This window comes from Melanostigma gelatinosum, assembly GCF_949748355.1.
Source record: "Melanostigma gelatinosum genome assembly, chromosome: 19".
NCBI lineage: Eukaryota > Metazoa > Chordata > Actinopteri > Perciformes > Zoarcidae > Melanostigma > Melanostigma gelatinosum.
In genome coordinates this window covers 6,682,821-6,706,132 of record NC_136652.1, presented here as the reverse complement: position 1 = coordinate 6,706,132, position 23,312 = coordinate 6,682,821, and the positions used below count along the sequence as shown (strand labels likewise).

The window sequence follows — 23,312 nt, the reverse complement described above, 5'->3', positions numbered from 1 at the left end:
CTTCGGCAGGAAATGAAACACTCGAATGGCTCTCTTGCAAAGTGCTGGAGCCATTTCCAGCCAGGGGCGTGACATTCCCGAGCATGTGCTCCATATAAAAAGAGGCTCTGGGAGTCACAGGTGCATGCTGACAGGGTGTGTGTGTGGTGAGGTATCTATGTGTGTGTTTGTTTGATTGAATGTATATGAGGGCAGAGAGGGAGTGTAAGCGAGTGAGTAGATAAAGAGAGAGAAGGCAAAAAAGTATTTTGGTGTTTACCGAGGCCTTACAGTCACCCGTGGGCACTAAGCGTAGAGCTGCTGCATTCCAGAGCCAAAGCCAGCTGCCTTCACTGACCGGCCGACGCATGGAAACACACAGGGAAACTTTAAATATGGATGCTGAAGTGCACTTTTCAGGGAGAGAAGCAAGGGTGCTGATTTTGAATTATGGCGTCACCACGAGCTGCTGTTGCTTTAAATGTCAATAAACGACAAATATAGTCCATCCATAGAACTTTTTGGGCGTTAACCTTTTGCAACTGATGCATTTTTCTGACTTTATTCTTGAAAGGGACTTTATTTTCCAAAAATTTTAAAAATCTTATGCCTTGAACTAATACTGAAAGTTTGACTTTATTCTTAACATTATGACGCTATTATCGTCATTTTGACTTTATTCTTGAAATGCAAAATTAATGCATTTTTCCGCCATATGCCTGGCCATAATGCTCTTCCATAAATTTACAATGTCAAAACCGAAAAAAATTAAAGATAAATGATAAAGATAAACCTTGACAGCTTCACCTTCTGGCTTCCAACCTCCTTTATTATCATCATGATTTTGCTGAAAATAATCACCGTTTCAAGAAAGAAGACAAATAATGGGGTGCGTTTCTCTGCTACGAGGACTTCGCTGCTCAACTACCGTGTGCTGCGAGTGCTTCATCACGCTGCTAAATATGTACACGCTCATTGCGGCTCTTTTGTTCTCAGGTCACACTGTTATTTGTCCCACGCTTCATCTGCCGCACCATGCTGACTGCCTTAATTAGTGGCACTCACCTAGAGACATCAATGTGTGTCCAACAAACCTGAGATGGAATATATTAGAGTTCTATTTTTGTCGACAGTGACATTTCTCATCAACTACCCCTCAGGTCTGTAATTTCACTGAGCGAATACTCTGTGCTCGTGATCTGTCACCGTGCGATGGTGGCACGGAGACTGCTGCGGCGCTCACACCCGGGAAACACAATCCGATTCAGTTAAGACACGTGCATGTGTGTGTTGTTCAAAAACATACTTTGTCCTTTTTGTCCAGTTTCTGTGATATGTCAGATTGCATTTCTGCCTCCGCCCTATACTACACATGTGAATGGAATTCACTTTGTGCTGCTCGCAGCTATTAAAAATAGCATTTTTAAAATTCAAAAGCAGCCAAAAAAACCTCCATTATACTATTGGGACAGAAATCACATATCGGGTCATCGGATATATACCTCCGAAAACGGAAAACCAAAACTATATTCATGGATTATTTTGAATTTTGGGTGAACTGACCCTTTTTAAGGTGAGACACACCAGGTGAATAGTTAAAACAAATAATGATAATATCACCATGAAACTTCCCAGGTTACTACATACATTCAAGCAATTCATTTATCAAAGTTTTCTTTTTTTTAATTGGAATCTCTCTGAATGTCTGGATATGCAAATGAACCATAACTTATTAAATATGTGCCAATTAGCAAACATTTCCAGAGCAGAAATCTGAACATCGAATAAAGCCAGATTCAAATTGTTATTTTTTGTTGACATGTAAGGATCAAAGCTTTTTACAGCACAAATCTCTCTATCAATCCATTAATAAGAAAATACAAAAATATCTATTTTCAACATTTTTTTTTTTTTTAGGAATAAAATGTTCTGCCAATCAGGTTATGAATGATACATGAACAAACCTCTCGGTAAGAACCTGGAAAGTTTTGTGTATGTAAGAGTGCTACTGAAGTTTTTTGAAAACTAAAACTAATATTTTCCTCCCTTTTTACAAAGGAGCAATAGAAAGCATCCTGACTGGAGACATCACAATGATGTGCATGGCCAAGGACAGCAAAGGTCTACAGCGGTGATTTAAAGTTTGGAAGTACCAGCATGCCGTATTTCCAGCTTCCTTGTAGACAGATACGGTGATAGAGGGATCATAATAATACGAGCCTTGCTGACACTTTGACTCTTGACATTGCACATTCAAGGCATTTGGATGATGATTTCGCTCGGAGTGACAGAGCAGATTATCAGTTGTGTGTCTTGCGTAAAGACACTTCAACAGGCCGCCCTGTGTGGTGAACCTCTACATCAGTGGACTGTCACTCTAACCACTGGGCCAGACTGCCGCCAACATGTAAACATGTGCGAGTCCAGTCAAACATTTCAATTCCGGAGCTTCCTGCTTCTTGCTTGCACAGAGATCCTTGTTTGTTTACAAATGGGTAAAGGATATCGGAAAATACACACGCAAATTTAATATCCCCCAAAACGTTGATAAAGCGCAACAATGCTGGGGGAAACTTGTTTAGTGGCCAACTTCTGCCCAAAAAAATATAAAAGAGTTGTCAAATGTCTCTGCTGATAAATGCGAGCGGCTGACGTCTGAGGGGGAAAAAAGAGGTGAGGGTCTGACTGAAAAGCTGAGTTTTTGTGGGGAAGGTAAACAGCAGATAGACTGCCAAAGAAAAAAAAAACATTGCCTCAATCTCTTTCTGCTGCCTCGGAGAGGTCTGAATAATTAAAGCCGTGTCTTGTGTCTGCTCCGGGGGAACCCGGCCCATAGGACGAAGCTGAATGTGAATCGGCGCTCCCTTTTTAAACTTCCACATATTCCCAACTGGGGCCAACACATCAGAATGTTGCAACTTTTCAGACAGCTTTCAGAATGAAATAATATCGCTCCCTGCAAATGTTCCAAATTAATAACATAGCATCCAAATCCAGAGAAACAGGGGTTGGAGACAGTTTCTGTGGGTATAGACCAAAATAATCAACAGAAAATGAGGAATAGAGAAATATCCTTTAACATGATATTTGAGGGAATATGGTGGTTGCCCGGCCAGTAGAACCACCTGTTAATCAGCTGCTGGTACAAAGGAACAAAGAAATAAAGATATTTCTGTGTGTCCGAACTGCACGTCTTCAATCTTAAGACACTTTTTGCCGATGTCTTGGTTTTCCTTTGTTCCACAACTGCATGCTGACTCGCCCTTTCTTTCTGATTCTTTGTAATATGAACTTGCCTTTTGCAGGCTGCATCTACATCTCTGTGATCCCTGAAAAGCTCAAAGACTATTTATTATATCGCTGAGATTGGAAAAGAGGTTTCAACAGCTGAATATTTTTGCTTTATCGTACTCCAAAAAAAAAAAAGAGTAACTGAGGCAAAAACAGCAGATGTGCGTGCGGTTCTGTTTTTTCTGCATCGTAAATATCCTCAGATGTATAGAAATTGTGGTCATAATTTTGGTCACACAGACACTCAGACCTCATGACTTCGGGGACGCCGAAAAGGTAATTTTGAGGTTCCGTTGTATCTTTATGTAAAAGGTTCGAGATGAAACCCTTGAAATATGAAATCGTTCATGGTGGGACCCCCTGAGTGGGTTTAGATGAAACCTTTGGAATATGGAAGGGTTCTTTGTAGAGCCTTCTTGGTTGGTTCTAGAAGAAACCCTTGGAATATGAAAGGGTTCTTGGTGGGACCCCTTGGGTGGGTTTAGATGAAACCCTTGGATAATAAAAAGGTTCTTGCAAACACTCTCAGACGATGGAGAAGGGTTCTAGGTGGTACCTTTTCACAGACTGTTGTAGGTATATACCTTGATGATCCAAGTAGAACCTTTTATTTAATGTTCTGCCAATAACCAAAAGGTTCTCCTATGGGGACAAGCTGGGGAACCTTATCTGGTTCTAGTTAGTACCTCTTATTTCAAAGAGTGCGTTAATCATTTTCAGTGTCTGATTAATCCACACTTGGTGTATGTGGGATTGAGTCAAAATAAACTACACTGTATGTGTGTTTACCACATTTCACTCAGTGCAATTGATGTTTTCAATCGTTTTTTTAACAATGGAGCTCTGAGGCACAGATGAATAAGATATATCAAGCTGTGATACACCCACAATACTTGTTCGTCATTGAGACACACTCATTGTTGGTTTGAATCTTGACATACAATTTGTTGGCAAGAAGAAAAACCTGTGTCGAATAACAACACAAGATATCTGCAGCCATCAGCCCTCTAAACCGGCACTAGTAGGCGAGGCCTATTCTGGACTACAGCACCGCACGCATGTGTCCTCTCCAAGGCGGCGAAACAGCCCGTTGCCTGGACAGAGAGAAAGGACTGTCCAATGAATGCGATAGGGACCAAGTGAAGGGGAAAGAGGCAACGCCAGCTTCTATGAGGGAGGGCCCGATCAAGCATGGCAGGTTCTGGGGGGGGGGGGGGATTTAGGGAGCTTGTCTGCCAGCAATAAAAGGCTGAAACGGGATACTTGGTGAGATTAATTACCTAGATAGGCCACGATAATGCCATTTAAATGGGAAAGTAATTAAAGTGCACCTTCCATGAAAATTATTCATTGCTGACGGATTGGGTGACAGACAAATCAGGAGGCATTTACAGAAAAGCTACAGGTTAAGTGCTCCGAGCTGCTGCTCTGAGACCAGCACAGTTTTATTGCAGCTGTTGAATCCCGCCGCTTTGCCCAGCTCTCATCAAATTACTGCGAGCATGTGGAGCATGGGTTGGGTTGGGGGGGAAGAGAGAGAGAGAGAGAGAATGTGCTCCCAGGTAACGTAAAACCGGGGACAAATGCTACAAAGGAGGATCCGCTTAACTAGAAAATTACACTGGCTGGCACTGGTCAGAGGGGACCGCTCAGAATCAATCAATCCTTCTGTTTAAGGCCACCATGGCAGATAAGAACACAAAAAGGGATAAATCAATGGCCTTGTTGTTCCCCAAAGTGTTACTGTCACAAATGCACCGAACAATGTCCATTTAGTGATGATTAAGTGTCAATAACGTGGCCATATAGATTACCACTGGGGAGCCGGGGTGTCAGTTTGCACCCACCAAACATTTATTATTTAAATGATCGTTGCTCCTCTCTTGTAGCGGTAAGTATTTATCAAATCATGCAAGAAAGTCTTATCGCCATCTTCTTTTCTGAACTCCAGACACTCGACTGCGGGAGGACGGTGGCACCACTTCTCACGCAAAGCAAGGGCACAGAGGATTTTCGGATCAAAGTAAAAATGCTTAGCTCACATTCTTGTGTGCCTCAATACCCCCCCCCCCCCTTTTGCATTGAGAGATGGTACTAAAGGGAATAGCCTGCTCTCTCTGAATGTTTAATTAGGTTTGAACTTGAGGGAGGACTGCAGTGTAACATCATCTCGCATTCGCAGTGTTGCAAAACAAATGTAGCGACGGATGGCTGGAAAGAAATAGAAAAGATAAGTGTTTGCTGATTTTGAGATTCCTCTATAGTCCCGTTCTCCCTTGCCAAAAAACAACAGCCACTTAACACACACTGACATTGGCTTTTTGTATTTTCGGGGGAAAGGTTACACTCAGCATTCATTCCTGGGGACGAATGGCTCTGCAGTAGTCACAGGTATTTATCGGCTCCAGCTCCGATTCAGAGTGATGGAAATATGAGACCCGAGTGGAAGCGCTAATTTTAGCCACTTTTCAGGCGCGAGGGTGCGTGATGCAAGTTGGAGTGAATGTGTGATAAATGAAATCAACCGGGATTAGGACAGTTAGAATTACTTATTAAAGTACAAAACGTACTATTCATATGCTCTCCTAAAAGCCACCAGAAAGAAAAACAAGCGAATACAATCCAACTCATTAAAACCCTCTTTACAAGTCAACAATCAACACCTCTGGTTTGAGAATTTAAGAGAGACACTCGTTAATTAATATATGTATAAAAGAGGTAACCACCGTAACATTTTCACTGTTTACTCGCACTTTTTATCCAAACATGACACACCAGAACAAAAACAGAGACTCCTTTCCCATTGCCAGTAGGGACGGGGAAGCCTATCACCGAGTTTTAGCACGTTTTCTCACGTTTAAATAAATATACATACTCATGTTGGTGGGAAAGAAAGTGAGGAACTATCTGACACAGCCTGATTTTAAAGGGCACATTTACAGGTTCATACTTTGGGTTTCCAGTAGACCATGCTTACAGGGAACTTTGCGTTCCAATACCAATATTACCATACTATGTAGTATGCCAGTAAAGGGTTTAGTACGTCCAAATACAAAGCTTGTCAAATGCAGTATGCCAAAAACTACCAGGATGTCCTCCTGCATCCAGGTCGCATTTTGCAGTATTGCAAGTCAGCATGTTTTTTCTGGCTATTCCGACCCACAATCGTCTGTGGAGCAAATCCACACTTTACACTTCATGACGTCACACACTTGAGTTTTATCACTCCAGTTTTCAGAGGTGGGGAGAGAGTTACTAATATTCTTGGACTGTCTTACACCAGAGGAATAACATGGATGGCGTTTTGAAAATGGGCACAGTTCCCCTTTTAATTCGCTCTTTTAAGGCTTCAGTGGAAAACACATTTTTTAAATCCAACAGTGAGAGATCACACTCCGTTGTGTGGTATAGGTGCAAAACATTGTGCAAGCATCGCCAGGGGCTTCGCACCAAGACGGGTCAGAATTTGGAAATGATGTCGTTATCTCATCAAGTGTTTTGGAATGACAACCCAGGCACTCTGAGGCACTTCTGGTCGAAATTCGCCATAGTCTAAATAATCCATTCGCTGTGTCACACCCACTGTTTTCTGCTCTGACTCGCCTGTGGAGACATCAGAGCACAGCTCAACTGTTGTACAAGTTGCTATCTGAGTGTAACAGGCTTTGGGCTGCTGGCTAACACAAGCAGTCAACATTAAAATCAATTTCCACAGGCTCTTCCTTTCACCCATTATATTGTTTATACCTCTTGCTGATCGCACCTAAACCCCATTTCATTGGTCGTGAACACACACACACACACACACGGGTCCTGTAGCCTTTCCCATAACCAATTTAAAATCCTATTGCTGTGCCCTTCTCCACAGCGATTTGTCCTGGCTCTGAGATGTGAACATCCGCTTGAATAAATATTTACGCTCGCTCTATGAGCAGTGCCCGCTCGCAAGTGTGCCGGATGAACAAAAGGCCCCGTTTACGAGTGCGCGGCCTCCGAGGGGGCGGCTCTGCGGCGCCGTCGACTCACAATGAAGTGCTGATTGAAAAGCGCTCTCAACTTCCAGCGTAAGGCGGCGGAGACGACGGCGAAAATCCTCAACATGACGGTGGGAAAAAACAACAAAAAGAAAAACCCTATTGAACCGCCGCAAGGACGGAGCTGGAGAAATCAAGCTTATGAACTCGCAGCCTCCACTTAAACTCATTTAAGACGGAGCTGAGAGGTAATTAGGTTTCTGGGAACAATAAGCACTCAGCACCTCGTGTTGCAGCTCCAGCCTCGCCTTTGGTGTAATTAGGGGAGGTGTGAATTCCTCATCAGATGGATCGCCATCTGCATTCACACACTACGCGTTCATCCCCTCCAGTCCCGAGCTACTGCGCCCATAAACGCGATTACCATGCAGGAGGCGGAGGTGGGGAGCTTCTCTTTTTTTTATTCTTTTTTAAGGTTCTGTCGGTGCTATGAGGCCGCGGCGCCTCGCCACGCGAAAGGTTAATCAATTCTGAATGATGAGCCATAAAAGCTTTAATAATGCAGTCATTCTCTTATCGAGTGGTCCTGCACGCTCGCTCAGGAAGGGGCCGATTGTTTTAGGAAGCTGCGGCGTTCCAATTACAAAGCGCTCGAGCGTTCCCGAACAGGCCAGAGAGCGCTGGACGCGGTGAGGGTTCGGCGAGCAGGACAATGAGCCAGGCAGTGTGGAGCTAATGTCTGCCCAAGACGGGAAACCGAGAGAGAGACATCACACGGCCGTCAATACCGACCGACTATTGACTTGCACTTCAGCCGGAGTTTTGCTGAGCTCCGCCACCTTTCTTAGAACTTAGACCCCCAGGGGTCCTTGATGGAGAAAGGGGGAATAGGGAATAGTTTATTGTCACCAATAAATTAACCATAGAGGTGATCCCAATGTGATTAAAACTCGTAAGAGTGACTATTCTGATCATAGGTTTCACTTCCTCCAACTGTAGTTGTAGTTCTGGTCTTAATCATATCCAACAACTGAATATCTTTTCAGCTGAAGGTCCCTGAAGCAAAATCAAATGGGGGTCCGTGACCTTTTGTGCCTCAATTTCGGGGTCCTTGACACACAAATGGTTGAGAGCCACTGCTTTAAAAGGTATCACTCTGTCAATTGAATCGATGTAGTGGGCCGACTTGCCTTCAAGAGCCGCTAACCCAGAAGGAATATGATTATTCCGAGTTTAAAAGAGGTGTTTTAGTATCATGGCAGAAATAGTGTTTCAGAGACTTGTCCGTCCAAATACCAAAAAAATACTTTGGGAAAAAAAATCAAGGCACGTTTTCATTAAAAGAAAATTATCACATTGGATGTCAATGGAATTTGCCAAGAAAATCATCAGCTGCCTCATCCATGCTGACCAATTACACTGATTACAGTGTTAAAGCTCTTTAAATGGTGCCACTTACTCAAAATAATAAACATGACACCATCTTGGCCAAGCCCACCGCTCGCCTTCACAATGGCTAATGGCTAAATATTCCGCCGGGTTAGCTGAGTAATAGTCTGTTGTCAACGTGCCACGTATAATCATGAGTGACTCTCAAAGAGCGTCTGTTAATTGTTGTTTTTTGCTCTCCATTTTTTCCTGCAGGTTGCCCTCTTCCCCGCCACCCTCGTGCCCTTGGCCAGGCAAACACTCGGGCACATTCCAGCGCGTGTCTATGTCACGAATCGAGCGCGGCGAAATGCATCATCCCCGACACCGCATCCAAAACACATCCATTCATTTAAATGCTTCTCTTTCTGTCCCTATCTCTCCCGGATGCGAACATCTAGTCGACTGAGATATATCAGTAAACTGTTTGTGGTTGCAAACCACAGCTTCTGCAGATGTATGACAGGTGAGCAGCTTAACTTCACATTGAAACGATGACGTGAATGTGAATGGACAGAGTTTGCACATCCAGCTAGAGCTTCAGTTCTCTCTATTTTAATCACCATCATCACAGCACTCTTTTAGGCCAACTGTGTTTCATGGATGCTCAAGCATGAAAAGGGAATATTGTTGGGTGGATCCATAGAAATAATGAATAAAAAAAGAAGGGCTTTGGAGTTTGTCACCATAAAATACAGCATTTTAATTACAGCATTCCCTCGAGACTGCACTGCAAATACGTTGCTAAAAAATTGTTGCTAAGATAATAATGTTGGCTACCGTAGTGCTGATACACACATTCAATTACTCTGGGTAATATGCATAGTGGATATATTACTGGATAATATCAGAGTATGGTCATTAATGCTAATGGGGAATCATTATCGTAGTTTGCATATGAGATGTTTCCAAAATGAAATTGTCAATCGCCTAATGCTCGCTCAGCTGGAGCAGAGGGTGAACTGTGCACAGACTGGTGTGAGCCAAACATTTCCAACTCTAGCTTCTGGAGTAACATTATGGGATATGTGGTTATTCACTCAGTTACATTTTAAGGGAAACATATTTTCACGTTAACGTTTCTTTTTGACGTATCCCAGATTAGTTTCTGATTGTAGTCAGTGGAAATCCGCCTTGGGAAAGAGGTTGGGGTTGATGGATGAGTCAAACAAACACAGGACTTTGACCCAGGAGGCCACTGTCCATGTCCTTTGTGAAACCAAAAGTCTTATTTTTTGACTCATCTTAAATCCTTTAAGCCAAACTGATATGTTTACGAAACAGAACCACGTAGATTTGTTACGTTTTGTGTTTTGTTTCAATTTACAACATTTAAAACTGACTGTAATCCGGGAGAAAGTACGTTTCCCTCTAAACAGAGTACGCAGTTGAGTTGCATGGGAACGTAATTTTGTAGGAGACAGGGTTGCTGTGTTAAAAGAAATGACAAGGTTAGCCTAGCTTAGCAGCTAGCACTTCTAAAGACTCCAAATGAACACATTGTATCTTGTACGTTTGATCCATTATCAAAAAGAAATGTGTGAAAACAAATATGCACTTTAAGGGCGGGTTAAGTGCTGTAACAATTCTGGTTCCCAGACATTGTTGATGAACTCTTACATTTCTGTTTGTTTACGGATCAAACAAACAAGTTGCTCTTTAGTTTGACGTAAGAGCCCTTACCTGCTTGACCGGTAGCGATGCTGACCGCCGCGAACAGCCTCTGCGTGCGGCTCAGGTCCGATACGCCGTTGACGGCCTCCACCTCAAAGGTGTAGTTGGCGTGGGCGAACAGATCCACGATGCTCAGGTAAGTGTCCACTAATCCCGACTGCGCCGGAGAGTATCCCACATTGGGCCCACACGGCACACACTCCTCGGGTTCCCAGCTGCAACGCCGGCATATGACCCTGTAAGTGACGTCGTTGCGGCCGCCCGTATCAGCCGGCGGGCTCCACTCAAGGCCGACGGTGGTCTGGTTGATGTTGTAGACCAGGTTCTGTGGTGCGGAGGGAGGTCCTGTCAAAGGTGGACACAGAGGAAGCCAGAATGAAACAACTGAGTGCCAAGGAAAGTGACAGCCAAGAGTGTGCAATGACTGGATCTGTGCTTTCACTGTGCTCTGAGAAAGAAGAGGAAAAAAAAAAAAACACACACTACAGTGTATGCCAGCTCCAGCCCGAGAGCCTAACACTGACACTCAATTATAATAAGACCAGTACAGGTAGCCTACACTGAAAATAAGTCAGCTCTGGCAGGCACAAGGTCAGTGTTGGAGGGCTGGTGAAATGAAGGAGTGGAGCCCAGAGTTTCAAAGGGGGAATCATTTCATTGGAGAGTTGTGACGCTCTCATTGTTGACAGAATCTATCCACAGACAGACATATAAAGTACTCAAAACCTCTGTGGTCATTCCTGCAACAGTCGGTGTCTCCAGGACCACATTCTGTCATGATGACTCACACACACACACACACACACACAGTACCAGCCACATGCTGTCGTAATCGTGCACTAGCACAGCAAAAGCTGCAATAATTAGGCAGCGTGACATAAGTAATCCTACTTGAAGCTGCTTTAGCCGGAACTTACCAGCAACTCTTGTAACTGTAACTTGACAGTTATTAGCTGACCTCAATTCCTTATCTTACATTCTTAAATCCAGTTACATTTTGATGAAATCGAATCAAGCAAATCAGCAAGCACTGTTTCAGTTGACACAAAATGTCAAAGCTTGCAATCTGTTCTTTGGACCACTTTGGGGTCCAAAAGTATACATTCAGTAGACACAGTGCAGATATGGCAATAAAGTAGCTTTGACTTGAGTTATGTTCTGTTAATGCAGGTCTGTCTGCTGTTTGGTGCTACGCAGATAGCCAATGGGTTCCAGATATGTACATGTTATGTAAAAACAATGCTTAAGAGCTCCATTGAGCTGAAGGGTGCACCCTCATGATTGCATTTTGAAACAACCTGACAATTTTCTTCTTTTTTTTTTTACAGTGCACTCATGCATGCAAACATAGCCGCTGATTCATCCAGACTGACTAAGTGCTTTGTTTACATAGCGATTCTTAACGGCATCAAATCTGCAGCTGCTATGAAAATGATTGAGACAGGGTTACACGGAGGGGAAGCAACCGTCACTCCCTAAGTCTTCCAGTTCTCCAAAAATATACAGCTCACCCAGCAGGAGATGATGGCTGTACAGGGTTGCTTGGGATAGCTATATCATACAGACAGCAGGACACTTAAAGTTAACGTCCTCCAAAAAAAGAACTCAAAGCCCGACTCGCCCACATGATTTATGAACAAGATTTAAACCTGGATTATCACCGCCCTGTAACTGCCGTACAGAGTTTCACTTGAAACACAATAAGGAATAAAAAGGAACAAAAGTGCACCGGACCACAAAGCGCTTGCCTGTAAATGTTCACGTAACAGCGGAGAGATTAGCTCATCTCGTAAAACAATGAATAACAAATTGCTGCTTTCAAATTCCAGGCTGTTGGCTTTTATGGCCCCAGATGTTGATATGGATTAACCCCCCCGCCTCAACGCAGTAAAGATTATATGACTTGTATTCTTTGTTTATGAATGCGCTAAGAACATCTTCAGTCTGTTCTCTGGGAGGTTCAAAAACCACTCTGCTTTTCTCAGGAAACACTCTTTGAGCGAAACGTCGGGGAGGGACCTCTCCACTCGCTCAATTTGTCACATTAACTTAAGAAAATGGGTTATGCATATGCACCGAGCCAAAAAACTGCTACCACAATATCCAGGCTCATTAATGCAGCACTTAGATTGTTTTTCCCTGTTCCACCCTTTAGAACCGAGGGCTCAACGGGAGACATCCATATTCATGATTATCGGGCGAGATAACAGACTGTGGACTGGGAAGATGAAGGAGCCACCTGTGGCAGGTAAAGCAGAGAGGAGCGACTGCTGATAGCACCGCTCTACTTCAGCCTCGGCACTGACAAATCAAACCGCGCTCTCAATCTTCCTCGCAGAACAAAAAGGGGGAAGGTGTGCCTCGACACATCCGCACTCGGGACGCCCACGCACCTTCCCGGTCTGAATATTTACCCCCGCCTTTCCATTGCCACCGGTGAGCGGTTACGGCACCTCATTTCGTTCCGTGCCACTCTCGTTTGGGTCTCAGGTGCCACAGAGCGACGACATCTCGGCAACCAGAGGCGAAAGGAAATGAGATTGGACTGACCTTGGATCTGTGTGACCTCTTGTTTCGGTTTTTTATTTTCAGATGCACACTACCTTGCAGGCTTTCTCCCTCGTAAAGAATACTTTAAAACGGAATGCTTGTCAGATCACCTCACATCCTCTTTTCCCACTGAACACCTCGCATAGAAATGCGTTTTAGGTGATCGGGTTGCAATCGGAGAGTACTTAATCACAAGAAAGTACAGATGTAAATGCACCTTTCAGATGTGATCCGATCAATCCACATGGCCTACAACAGCTAGGCCTCCGTGGGCGGTATCGGGTCGGACGGGATCGGGTGCTTAGCAAGGCCTACAAGGAGATAATCAAGGCTTCCGGCGGGCGGCTGGCTCAAAAAGTGACAAACCAGCAAGGTCATTTGTGCTACTACATACAATTTGGTGGTTTGCAGGGCAGGTGCGGGTGGTTGGTTAACGCATATTTTTGCGGGCAATGCGGATTGGCTCTCATACCAGCAGAACGATCAGAGCTCAATGTGGACATTGGAGACGCATATGTTTGGCCTACCAGGTGTAGCTGTAAAAAGGTTAAATCATATCTGTCTGTATAAAATCCAGATACAAAACGGTGTAAAGGAGGTCTCCGTTTTTGGGGTGCAAGCATCGAGGCTGGGTCCTACAACTTTTGTAACTTTACGTAAAAGACAATCCGAATACATGTAGAGGAGAGTAAAGACTAGGCAGGGTTTGAACTGTTCTCTCAAGCTCTCACCGCAAAATCATTCACGCCGCACATGATAAATGACAAAGACACTGAAAGTATAAAGTGCCCACTGGACAAAAAAAACCCATAAACATCCGCTAAAAATCTGTCTTTTGTTTTCAGTATGAAAGATCACAATCTGCATTCATTCTTAGGAAAAATGACTCTGCAGTTTGTCACCGCGATCGACAGCGTGGACACTTATTTTAACGCTAACCCTGTTTTCCCATCACGTAGGTGACACGGAACATCACACACCTGGGGGGAAAACAAAGTACAAACACGGTGACGTGGTGAGATGACACAATCGTACTACCCACTTTTCAGAAGCATTCCGAACCCCTATCTTCAATATCTTCTTCCTCTGCCTTGGCGTCAAAATTGTGTCTCAGAATATGCTCTCTAGACTTGCCCACTCTGCCCCCACTTCACCGACAGCACGGATTACCGCTGCAGCCTGAGCCCCTCCGCTGTCTGTCTGCTCTTCCTTACAGCTCAAGGGCTCGTCGCTCTTCCTCTTCCTCACTCTTTTTTTTCTCCTCTCTGTCTCTCACTGCCCCCACTCTTTCTTATCTTTTCGTGTTCTCTCCTCTCTCACCCCTCCTCCCAGTCAAGTTTCATTTCACGGATTAGCCTGCCGGAGCCCCCACACCCTGAAACGTCTCAATCACTAGCTGGCTTCCCCTCGCGAACGCTGCCGCTGTGTGTTTTTGTCGCTTTGTCGTAATAAATATGGAATACGTGCATGCACGGTCTGCTCCTCCTGCACTTTGCATGCTAACGTGGTGCAGGTTTCTTAAAGCAGAACCTGTGATTTTGTGGAGTAAACAAAGTACTCCGGTGCGTGAAGTTGGTGAGAAAACAGACCTCGGCTGCACCGAAGTATCCTCTACATCTAATAATCTACCATATCGGAAATATAGTATGGTATTAGATCGTATTTTTAAGGTCACGATTCAAAGCCCCACCTCCACAGAGTTGTGAGACCTGAGTAAATCCAAGCTTAGGAGAGAAGAATCCGGCGCTTATCCGCCTTGAGAGGTGCTCGGGGGCTGCCTTAACCCTCCACAGCCTATTAGCCAGCTCTGCTCTAATTGGGGAGCGGTGGGTACGGGGGCGGCGAGCAGCATTCAAATCGCCCATGAGGTAATCCCGGCTCTACAAATGTGTGTTGCGAACCCCCCCCCCCAGCCTCTAATGATGAGGCTTGCAGCAGGACCCGCGTGAGGGGAACCCACGCAGGGGAGGAGAAGAAGCCCGAAGACAATTTGTTTGTGCCGAAGGCCCTCCGGATGTCATCGTAATAAACAAAAAATTCAACACCACTTCAGTGCCATGCTGAATTCAGTAATGGCTTTGCTGCTTGCGCAAGCTAAAATTCCATTTCAGCCTCTGGAATCAGCAGGATGGCACATGGACTGGAATGAAAAAAAGTAAAAGGAAAGCATCACCAAGACTGTGTTTCAACAATCCACGTTTGTTTTCAGTCTTGGTCTGCGATTGGTCAAACTGTGAGCAGGATATATTTACATCAACTCTTAAATGTCATACAATATTAGGACATCTGAGAATCGTGTGAGTGAAGTGGCTGCAAAACCATATTTGCATGGCCTCTCGTAGATATGATGAGGATATTTTACACGTCATTAGGTCGAAGTTAATGATACGTTGTGTGTTTTCCCCAGCACTGATCTTAAAGGATCACTTTGGTTGATTACACCCTGGGTCTTATTTTCTTTCAGTTTTAGCTTTTATTTATATTAAGTCAACTTTGTGCTCGCTAAAGAAAATGATGTAATGAAGTGTATATAGATAATGGGTGGAAGGATTAATGTCCTACTGGGCATAGTGAGTACCTGCCCTGAGGCCCGGTCCCATGAGGTCCTGTCTTATCGAAGGGTCCAATGTCAAAAGTTAGATTCAGCATCGTATTTGGCAAAATGCTTTCATAGAACATATTCTTAACCTCTATAGCCCGAGCGTTCTGGTACCGGTTCCGAGGTTCCGAATGGACTTTTCATCAAGAAAATCATTTTACGCAATTATACACAAAGTAATTCAATACACTAGAAGATTTATCACAATATCAGGATTTTTGGCCAAAAAATCCGCCAGCTATGCACCCGAAATTCATCTTTCATCACAAATCCGGCTTCGACGCAACAAAAACGAGGCGTTGTGGATTAAACTCGAGTTCCCGTTGATGTGAATCCAGGCCTTCTGACATCTGGTAGCAACACTAGCCCACAGTCCCCTAGCAACTCCGGGCAGGACGGACCCTCTAAAGGACGTCAAGTTGTCGAGGCGGCACATTTGTATGGGCCGCTGCAGTAGGGGAGGGAGGGAGGGGAGGGGGAGGCGGGAGGAGACGACTTCTCACAACTGCCCTTCTCAGCCCTGAGCTTGCACCAGCGCCGCTCACAGCTGCTGCGTGATTGATGCCCACTCCCCGAGCTGTCAACAACTCCTGCCTGCGTGTAGCCCCTGGAGAAAACGCCTCCCCATGGCCGACCCCCCCCATGTACATCTCTCCTCTTCTCCCAACTTTGCATATGAATGGCGTAGACAGGCGTTCCAAAAAAAACCAACACATTTTAATCCTTCCGCCCCCTCTCTCTCTCTACAAACGAACCGCATGGGAAACAATGTATCTGGAACTATATGTTTTTGGAACTTCTTCCCTCATCTTTATTCAGCGCCGATTCGGCTTTCCATGTCCCCACATTACATCTTCGTCTCATTTCCTGTCAAATCCGCGTAGACGCTTTCTGTTTGTGCCAGAGATCCATCTCACTGTTTTGCTAAGGCCTACGATACGGAGGCTTTACAAACTCCTATTTTAAAAAATGAAGAAAAAAAAACCTGTCAATCATGCTATTTGTTCAGGCACAAATTCATTTTCAATTACAATGCACTCCAGGTCTGGATAACGCTTGAAAAAGATATATATAAAAATAGTCACTAGACCAATAGTCACTGTGACTTAATCCAGCGATGAATGAGCAAATGCACGTACATAAAAAAATATTTGAGAGTGAATGAGGAGGAGAGCGAAGCTATTCATACAAGTTAAAAATTCATATTTACATATAAATGTATGGGGGTCATCAAGTGTAGACCCAGAGTTTATGGAAAGTGTGCATTAGGCAACTTCAGCAATTACTACGCTACTTGGCCAAGGTGATTACCCAGAGGGGAACAGCCAGAGGACACTGCAAAGAAGTGGGAACTTTCTACTGCATGCGAGTCCTGCCCTTGTTCAGCGGGAGATGTTGGAGTGAAGCGTTAACGTCTGATGAGGATGGTTGGAGAAGTGAGTAATGGACCTGTCTTTTTAGAACGGGATGTGTATGGTTGCCTCCCCTCTACACAGAGGGACTGCTGGTTTGTGGTCATTGGCCGGCCTCAAATTAGCTGAGCCTGAGTTATGTCCTTGTTTGTGTCAGACGGCGATGGGCATGGAGTTCAAGAGACAAATCTGGACCCTTTTTGTCAGAACTTTGTGTTCAAATTGAGGTCACGGATTTCATTCACCGGACTCATTTTCAATTTCGACAAACTCCCATCAGACATTTTTTTTTACTTGTCTGAAAACCATGAGACTACACTCGCTCCGTTGCCTCTTCATAACTATTTCTCAACAGCAGATGCTGCAGGCACAAGTGACGGTTACGGGATAATGCCACTTCAGCTGCTTCAAAGACACCATCATTAGGAGGTCTGACTCAGAGCAAAAGGAATCTCACCACAAGCAGACAACAAACATCTCTCCTGCTGAGCTACACAGCGGTTCCTTCTTTGTTTACATTTGAGATAAAACCATTGAAATGTTAATCTGTGACATGCTCAGAAAGGAGAGGTGGGACCGAGCCATTGTTTTGCAAGTCCCAAATCAAGTCCGAACATAAGAGAGGCAAGTCCCGAGTCAATTGCCGAGTCAAGACAGACAAGACCCGAGTCAAGACTGGCAAGTCCCGAGTCAAGACAGACAAGACCCAAGTCAAGACTGGCAAGACCCTAGTCGAACAGGCAAGTCCCGAGTCAAGACAGGCAAGTCCCGAGTCAAGACTGACAAGTCCCGAGTCAAGACTGACAAGTCCCTAGTCCAACAGGCAAGTCCCGAGTCAAGACTGACAAGTCCCTAGTCCAACAGGCAAGTCTCGAGTCAAGACTGACAAGTCCCCAGTCCAACAGGCAAGTCCCGAGTCAAGACTGACAAGTCCCCAGTCCAACAGGCAAGTCCCTAGTCCAGACAGACAAATCCCGAGTCAAGACACACAAGTCCCTAGTCCAGACTGACAAGTCCCTAGTCCAGCAGGCAAGTCCCGAGTCAAGACAGACAAGACCCGAGTCAAGACTGGCAAGTCCCGAGTCAAGACAGACAAGACCCAAGTCAAGACTGGCAAGACCCTAGTCTAACAGGCAAGTCCCGAGTCAAGACTGGCAAGTCCCTAGTCCAACAGGCAAGTCCCGAGTCAAGACTGGCAAGTCCCTAGTCCAACAGGCAAGTCCTGAGTCAAGACTGACAAGTCCCTAGTCCAACAGGCAAGTCCCGAGTCAAGACTGACAAGTCCCTAGTCCAACAGGCAAGTCCCTAGTCCAGACAGACAAATCCCGAGTCAAGACACACAAGTCCCTAGTCCAGACTGACAAGTCCCTAGTCCAGCAGGCAAGTCCCGAGTCAAGACTGACAAGTCCCTAGTCCAACAGGCGAGTCCCTAGTCCAGACAGACAAATCCCGAGTCAAGACACACAAGTCCCTAGTCCAGACTGACAAGTCCCGAGTCAAGACTGACAAGTCCCTAGTCCAACAGACAAGTCCCTAGTCCAGACTGACAAGTCCCTAGTCCAGCAGGCAAGTCCCTAGTCCAGACAGACAAATCCCGAGTCAAGACACACAAGTCCCTAGTCCAGACAGACAACTCTCAAGTCAAGATCGGCAACTCCCATGTCCCGAGTCAACTCCCAAGTAAAGACTTAAAACTACCAAGTCAAGTCTCAAGTCCCAGTATTTGTTGTTAAAATGTCTTTAACCTTGTTTAGGGCACAGAACTCAAAGTAATAATATATTAAATGATACTAATATCTTCAACTCTTTTTGAAATTTGTATTTATGTCTATATTTACACCGACTGAATGGCGTGAACATTGATTGAATGAATGAATGGGCACACTTTTTATTCTTTGCGCTCCTCAAGGCCTCACAATTGTAGTCCACAAACCAAATGGGTGACGTCAAGGTGACTATGTCCACTTCTCTATGGCATGACGGGACCAAAATGGGATTTCAGTCTGAACAGCATGCATTTAAAGAATCTGTTTTCCAGAGGAACACTCTATATGCTGAAAACATAACTACAACAGTGTAGTGTGGGATGGCACTCTATTTTTGCTACTTTTGTGGTAAATCCAGCCCACAGTCGCTAAATTCAAAAAGAAAATGGCTGACTCTCTGGACAGTCCACTTGCTCATGTGCTGAGGGAGGCAGTTTGAGACGGGCCTGAGCACTGAGCACATTTCTTCCAACTTTTCCAAGCATGGAGACGAAAACAGCCAGCTAAAATGCTAAATAGAAGCTTGATGACAGATAATGCTTGTGGGAAACCATAGCTCATTAACAACGAGAGAGAGAACTTTCTTATCCAAGTAATGATCTATTCTTCCTTGCCCGCTGTATTAATGTCTTTTTCTCAATAATACACTTTCACTTTAATGAACCCACACCCGGCAGAAACATTACTTTCCCAAATAATAGCGGAATTCAAAGAAATCTGAGGAAAAAGCGCAAACTTCCGAGACGCGTGCCAAATGATTCATGACCAAAGAACACACCTGTGCGCTGACAGTGAGTTGTAAATAACTGGAAAGAGTTTGGCAGCAACGAGGCGCTTCACAGACGCCCGTGAATGACAAGGAATCCTTTCATACGTGATATTTACAGTATCAAATCCAAACTCCAATTTGTGTAATCCTCTCTTTAATCTCCGAGTCAATGCATAGACAAGACAACGTGTCTCTCGTGACGTTCCACTGTTTGCATAATGTCTCTCTCCGTCACACACACACACACACACACACACACAATAGAGATTCTGACTTGGCCTACTTTGGGCTTTCTGGGGGGGAAAAAGCGGCACTGCTCGGGGATGAGAACAAGGCATGCTAATTTACCCTGCGTACGGCATATCTGTTTTTGTTGTTTCTCATCCACACAAAGATGCTGCAAAATAAATGGCCGCAGTCTTAAAATGTTAGTTTAACCCCGCGCTGCTTCTCAGTACATATGTCAAGAAGGGTGCGTATTTAGCAGCCAGAAGCCTGCGGGCCTCTCCAGGAGTCCTGCGATACATTATCAGTGGAATGAAGCCGGCACACAGATAAGGTGCAGAGATTATGTTTCGGGGGTGCTGTTTACCTCCAGCGATAAAGCAGAGTGCTAACATTGCCCTGCTGGGGTGTGACACTCCCTGTTGCTCAGTAGCTGAAGGCAACAGGAGGAGGGGGGTGGGGGGGGGGGTGCTCCAGGAGCACCTTGAAATAAACTTGTTTGAGAATGGATTTGGAGCAAATCAGCCCCACCCCTTTCAGACAGAATCCCCCCCCCCCCCATTCCCCCACAGTCTGTGTAAATAAGCCATCAATGGCTGTCACATAAGCGTAACACTGGCCAGGACAAATGAAGACGCAGGGCACTGCCTGGGCTGCCGCTGCCGACTGTAATTGCAATCTTTCGGACGGGAAATGGCAAATTGCTCCTCTCATCATTAGCAACCAGCTAAGACAGAAAACAGACACGCAAAGCCTGCAAACATAATTATAATGACACACTGGGAGGCAGAGGAACCGCCACGGAACACATCTGGGCCTTTCATGAGGCCAATGCGGACGAACGGAACAGGTCTGCCGCAGGCTCTGGAGTGTGTGTGTGTGTGTGTCTGTTTTTGTTCCCCCCCCCCTCGCATGTGCGGCTGTTTAAATTCACATCCCATCAAGCGCTGAGTTTGGCACGGCGGACTCACTGGTGCAGGCCACAGACGGAGGGTCGGCGAGTGCCCGGTAGTAGCCGTCCTCGCAGTCGCAGCGCCAGGAGCCCTCGCGGTCGTTGAAGCTGTGCGCCGGACAGCGAGAGCACTGAAGGTCCTGGGAGGAAGACTTGTAGAAACCACGGCCGCACGCTGTAGAAGGGGGGGGGGAAACAAAAAGGATGAGGTCAACGGAGGGAGAAACATTCCCTCTTTGCACAGACGTTTGTATGTCTCATATAATTCATCAGTTCCTCCAAAATCCCAGCATAATGGAATAAGCAAAAATTAGAAACAGGTGCTCAATTTTACAATTTGTCATATTCAATCTTTAAAATAAAAATGACTGAATAGGGCAGTTTTTCCCATTTGTTTTTGTTTAAAGACCCCTTTAAAATAATTCATAAAACCAAAAGAAGCAACGGTTTGGAGAACAAACACATCTGTGTGACAGAATGTTTTTTTCTTCTCATTCATCATCTTGCAACCCCATAACATTTGTGAGAAATGTTCAGCTTACATAAGCCAGGGTCTTTAGGTGGCAAGGACAGCTGAATGTTTACTTTTGAAGAACTTTTGAACTGATCGCAGCATCCTAGGTACGTTTTCCCCCGAGTCCGATGCGAAGGTCCGGACAGAGGATGTCGTACGCTGTACAGATTGTAAAGCCTTCTGATTTGTGATTTTGGGCTGTACAAAATAAATTGTATTGAAATCCCTTAACAACATAACTGACCGCTTAGTTAGGTCATAATCCTACTTAAAAAATACCTGATCCCTATATTAAAGTTTGAACCAAATTTAGAATAAAAACTAATTTATTCCCACCCTTAACCAAAAACTCAATGGATATCTAGAATTCTCAGTTTCTATTCAGTAAGCTGGGCTCACACGGCTGTATATTCACAGCTGAACGTTGAATTCAGTCCTGTGCAAACACAGCCTGAAAGAGTCGTCACTTCACACCTGAACACCCATGATGAACAGAAGAGGGCAAGACAGAACAAACCACTTTGTTCACATCTCGAAGCAGCCAGTGTTTCCGTCTCAACCTGCACCCCCCCCCCCCCCCCCCCCCAACCGGGCCTTCATTAAGCAGACTGAGAAACGTGGAGAGAGAAAAAAAAAAAAAGGCATCGCAAATCTCTCGTTGAGGCATTCTCGAGGTAAATAACGAGGCTGATGAATCCTCAGGTCAGCGGAGGGGTCCGACTTGTTTATGACAAGTCCTATCTCTGAGAGGAAACATTCTCCTGAGGAGCGGAGAGATGAGCGTTAACACATCGAGCACGGTGGATCATTTCAACATTTTTTTTTACCTTCGACCGAGACGGTAAACAAACCTGACAGACTGACATGAGTAATCGAGGAGCACTCATCGCTGTGGTGAGACAGTCATTGCGCTGCAAACCCTTGTCTGCTACAAAATGACACTCCCATACGGCTAAACCGCAATTATGTTATCTTCCAGATTATGGTTGCAGTTTGAAAACACATACAAAACTACTATAATAAGCCTGTTCGTTAAGTTATTTAAGTTAGACGTAAACTAAAATGAGTCAACATTGACCTGTTGGTACTCGAACAGTGGCCTCCTGGGTGAAAGTCCTGTGTTTGTTTCTTTTTGACGTATCACAAAATCTGGATGGATAAATCAAAGAAAGGTAATCCGGGACAAAACATGTTTCCCTCAAAAGCATAATTGGCGATACAGTTTCATCGCCTGGGAAACGTAACTTTCAGGAGACCTTTTTCAGGCTGGTCACAATTACACACTTACACCCAAATTGTTCACCCACCCACAGTTTCTCTTGAGTTACAAATGATTCCCATGACAGCCAGCAACGACAAAGATAGAATTGAAACGGCAAGAAAATACTGACTCGTAGTAACTCGCTTGCATTTGTGAGAAGTAAAACGTCTATTCTGGGTCTGGCTATTTTAGCCCCGGAGTCGAACTAATCCTCAGTGACCGGCTGTGTGTGCAAAACGGAGCTCAGCCTGGTGAGAAAAAAAAAAGGCTGCAAACCAGGCCACATGATTTCTTCAACAATCTGGAAGAAATCTATACTTCTGTGAATAGCTCTGCATACAAACTATCAAATTATAACCAAAATGCATTTTTCATGAGCCACAGGAGGAAATGAGTAACGGTTGTCATATCCGGACAACCACCCCCCCCCCCCCCCCACACACACACACACACACACACACACATTACAGATCTGGGTTTTGCTATTTCTTTAATTCACTTTTTTTTTTCCCCCGAGGGAAATATATCGACCAACGCCTCCTGTGACAGGTTCCGGAAGAAGCGGGATAAAGGGATCTGGATTCTTTTCTTGTCGTACCACTTCCAGTGCGGCGTGAAGAGGAGGCCGGGGCTCAGGGTATCCCCGTTTCAGCTACATGAAAGCCCTGTCATTCTCCATTTATCGCACTGCCGCGGCCTCGTGGAACAAGACCTTTTTTCTTTTTCTTTTTTTCCTTTCAAGACATGATTTTATCTCTAATCTTTCTTTACCTTTTTTCCTGAGCCGGTAATTGAAAACAGAGCTGCGAAGGAGGCCCTGCGAGTGAGCGAGCGAGCGGGTCTCCAATGCTAACCGGGAGAAACGCGCACACAGAGTGCTTACTCGTCACATTGAGCCGCTTTTTGCCGCATGTTTCC

General features: G+C 45.0%; 1 protein-coding gene across 2 annotated transcripts in view; it reads right to left on the bottom strand.

The window, feature by feature from the left end:
- The window catches only part of epha7 (eph receptor A7), an 85,124-nt gene that overhangs the window by 42,962 nt on the left and 18,850 nt on the right, over positions 1–23,312 (bottom strand). For both annotated transcript variants that reach the window (XM_079291222.1, XM_079291223.1), the window contains exons 4-5: positions 20,639–20,794; positions 10,356–10,691 (exon numbers count right to left, since the gene is read on the bottom strand). In XM_079291222.1, coding sequence (XP_079147348.1) covers positions 10,356–10,691; positions 20,639–20,794 — 492 coding nt within the window. The remainder of the gene's footprint in view (positions 1–10,355; positions 10,692–20,638; positions 20,795–23,312) is intronic.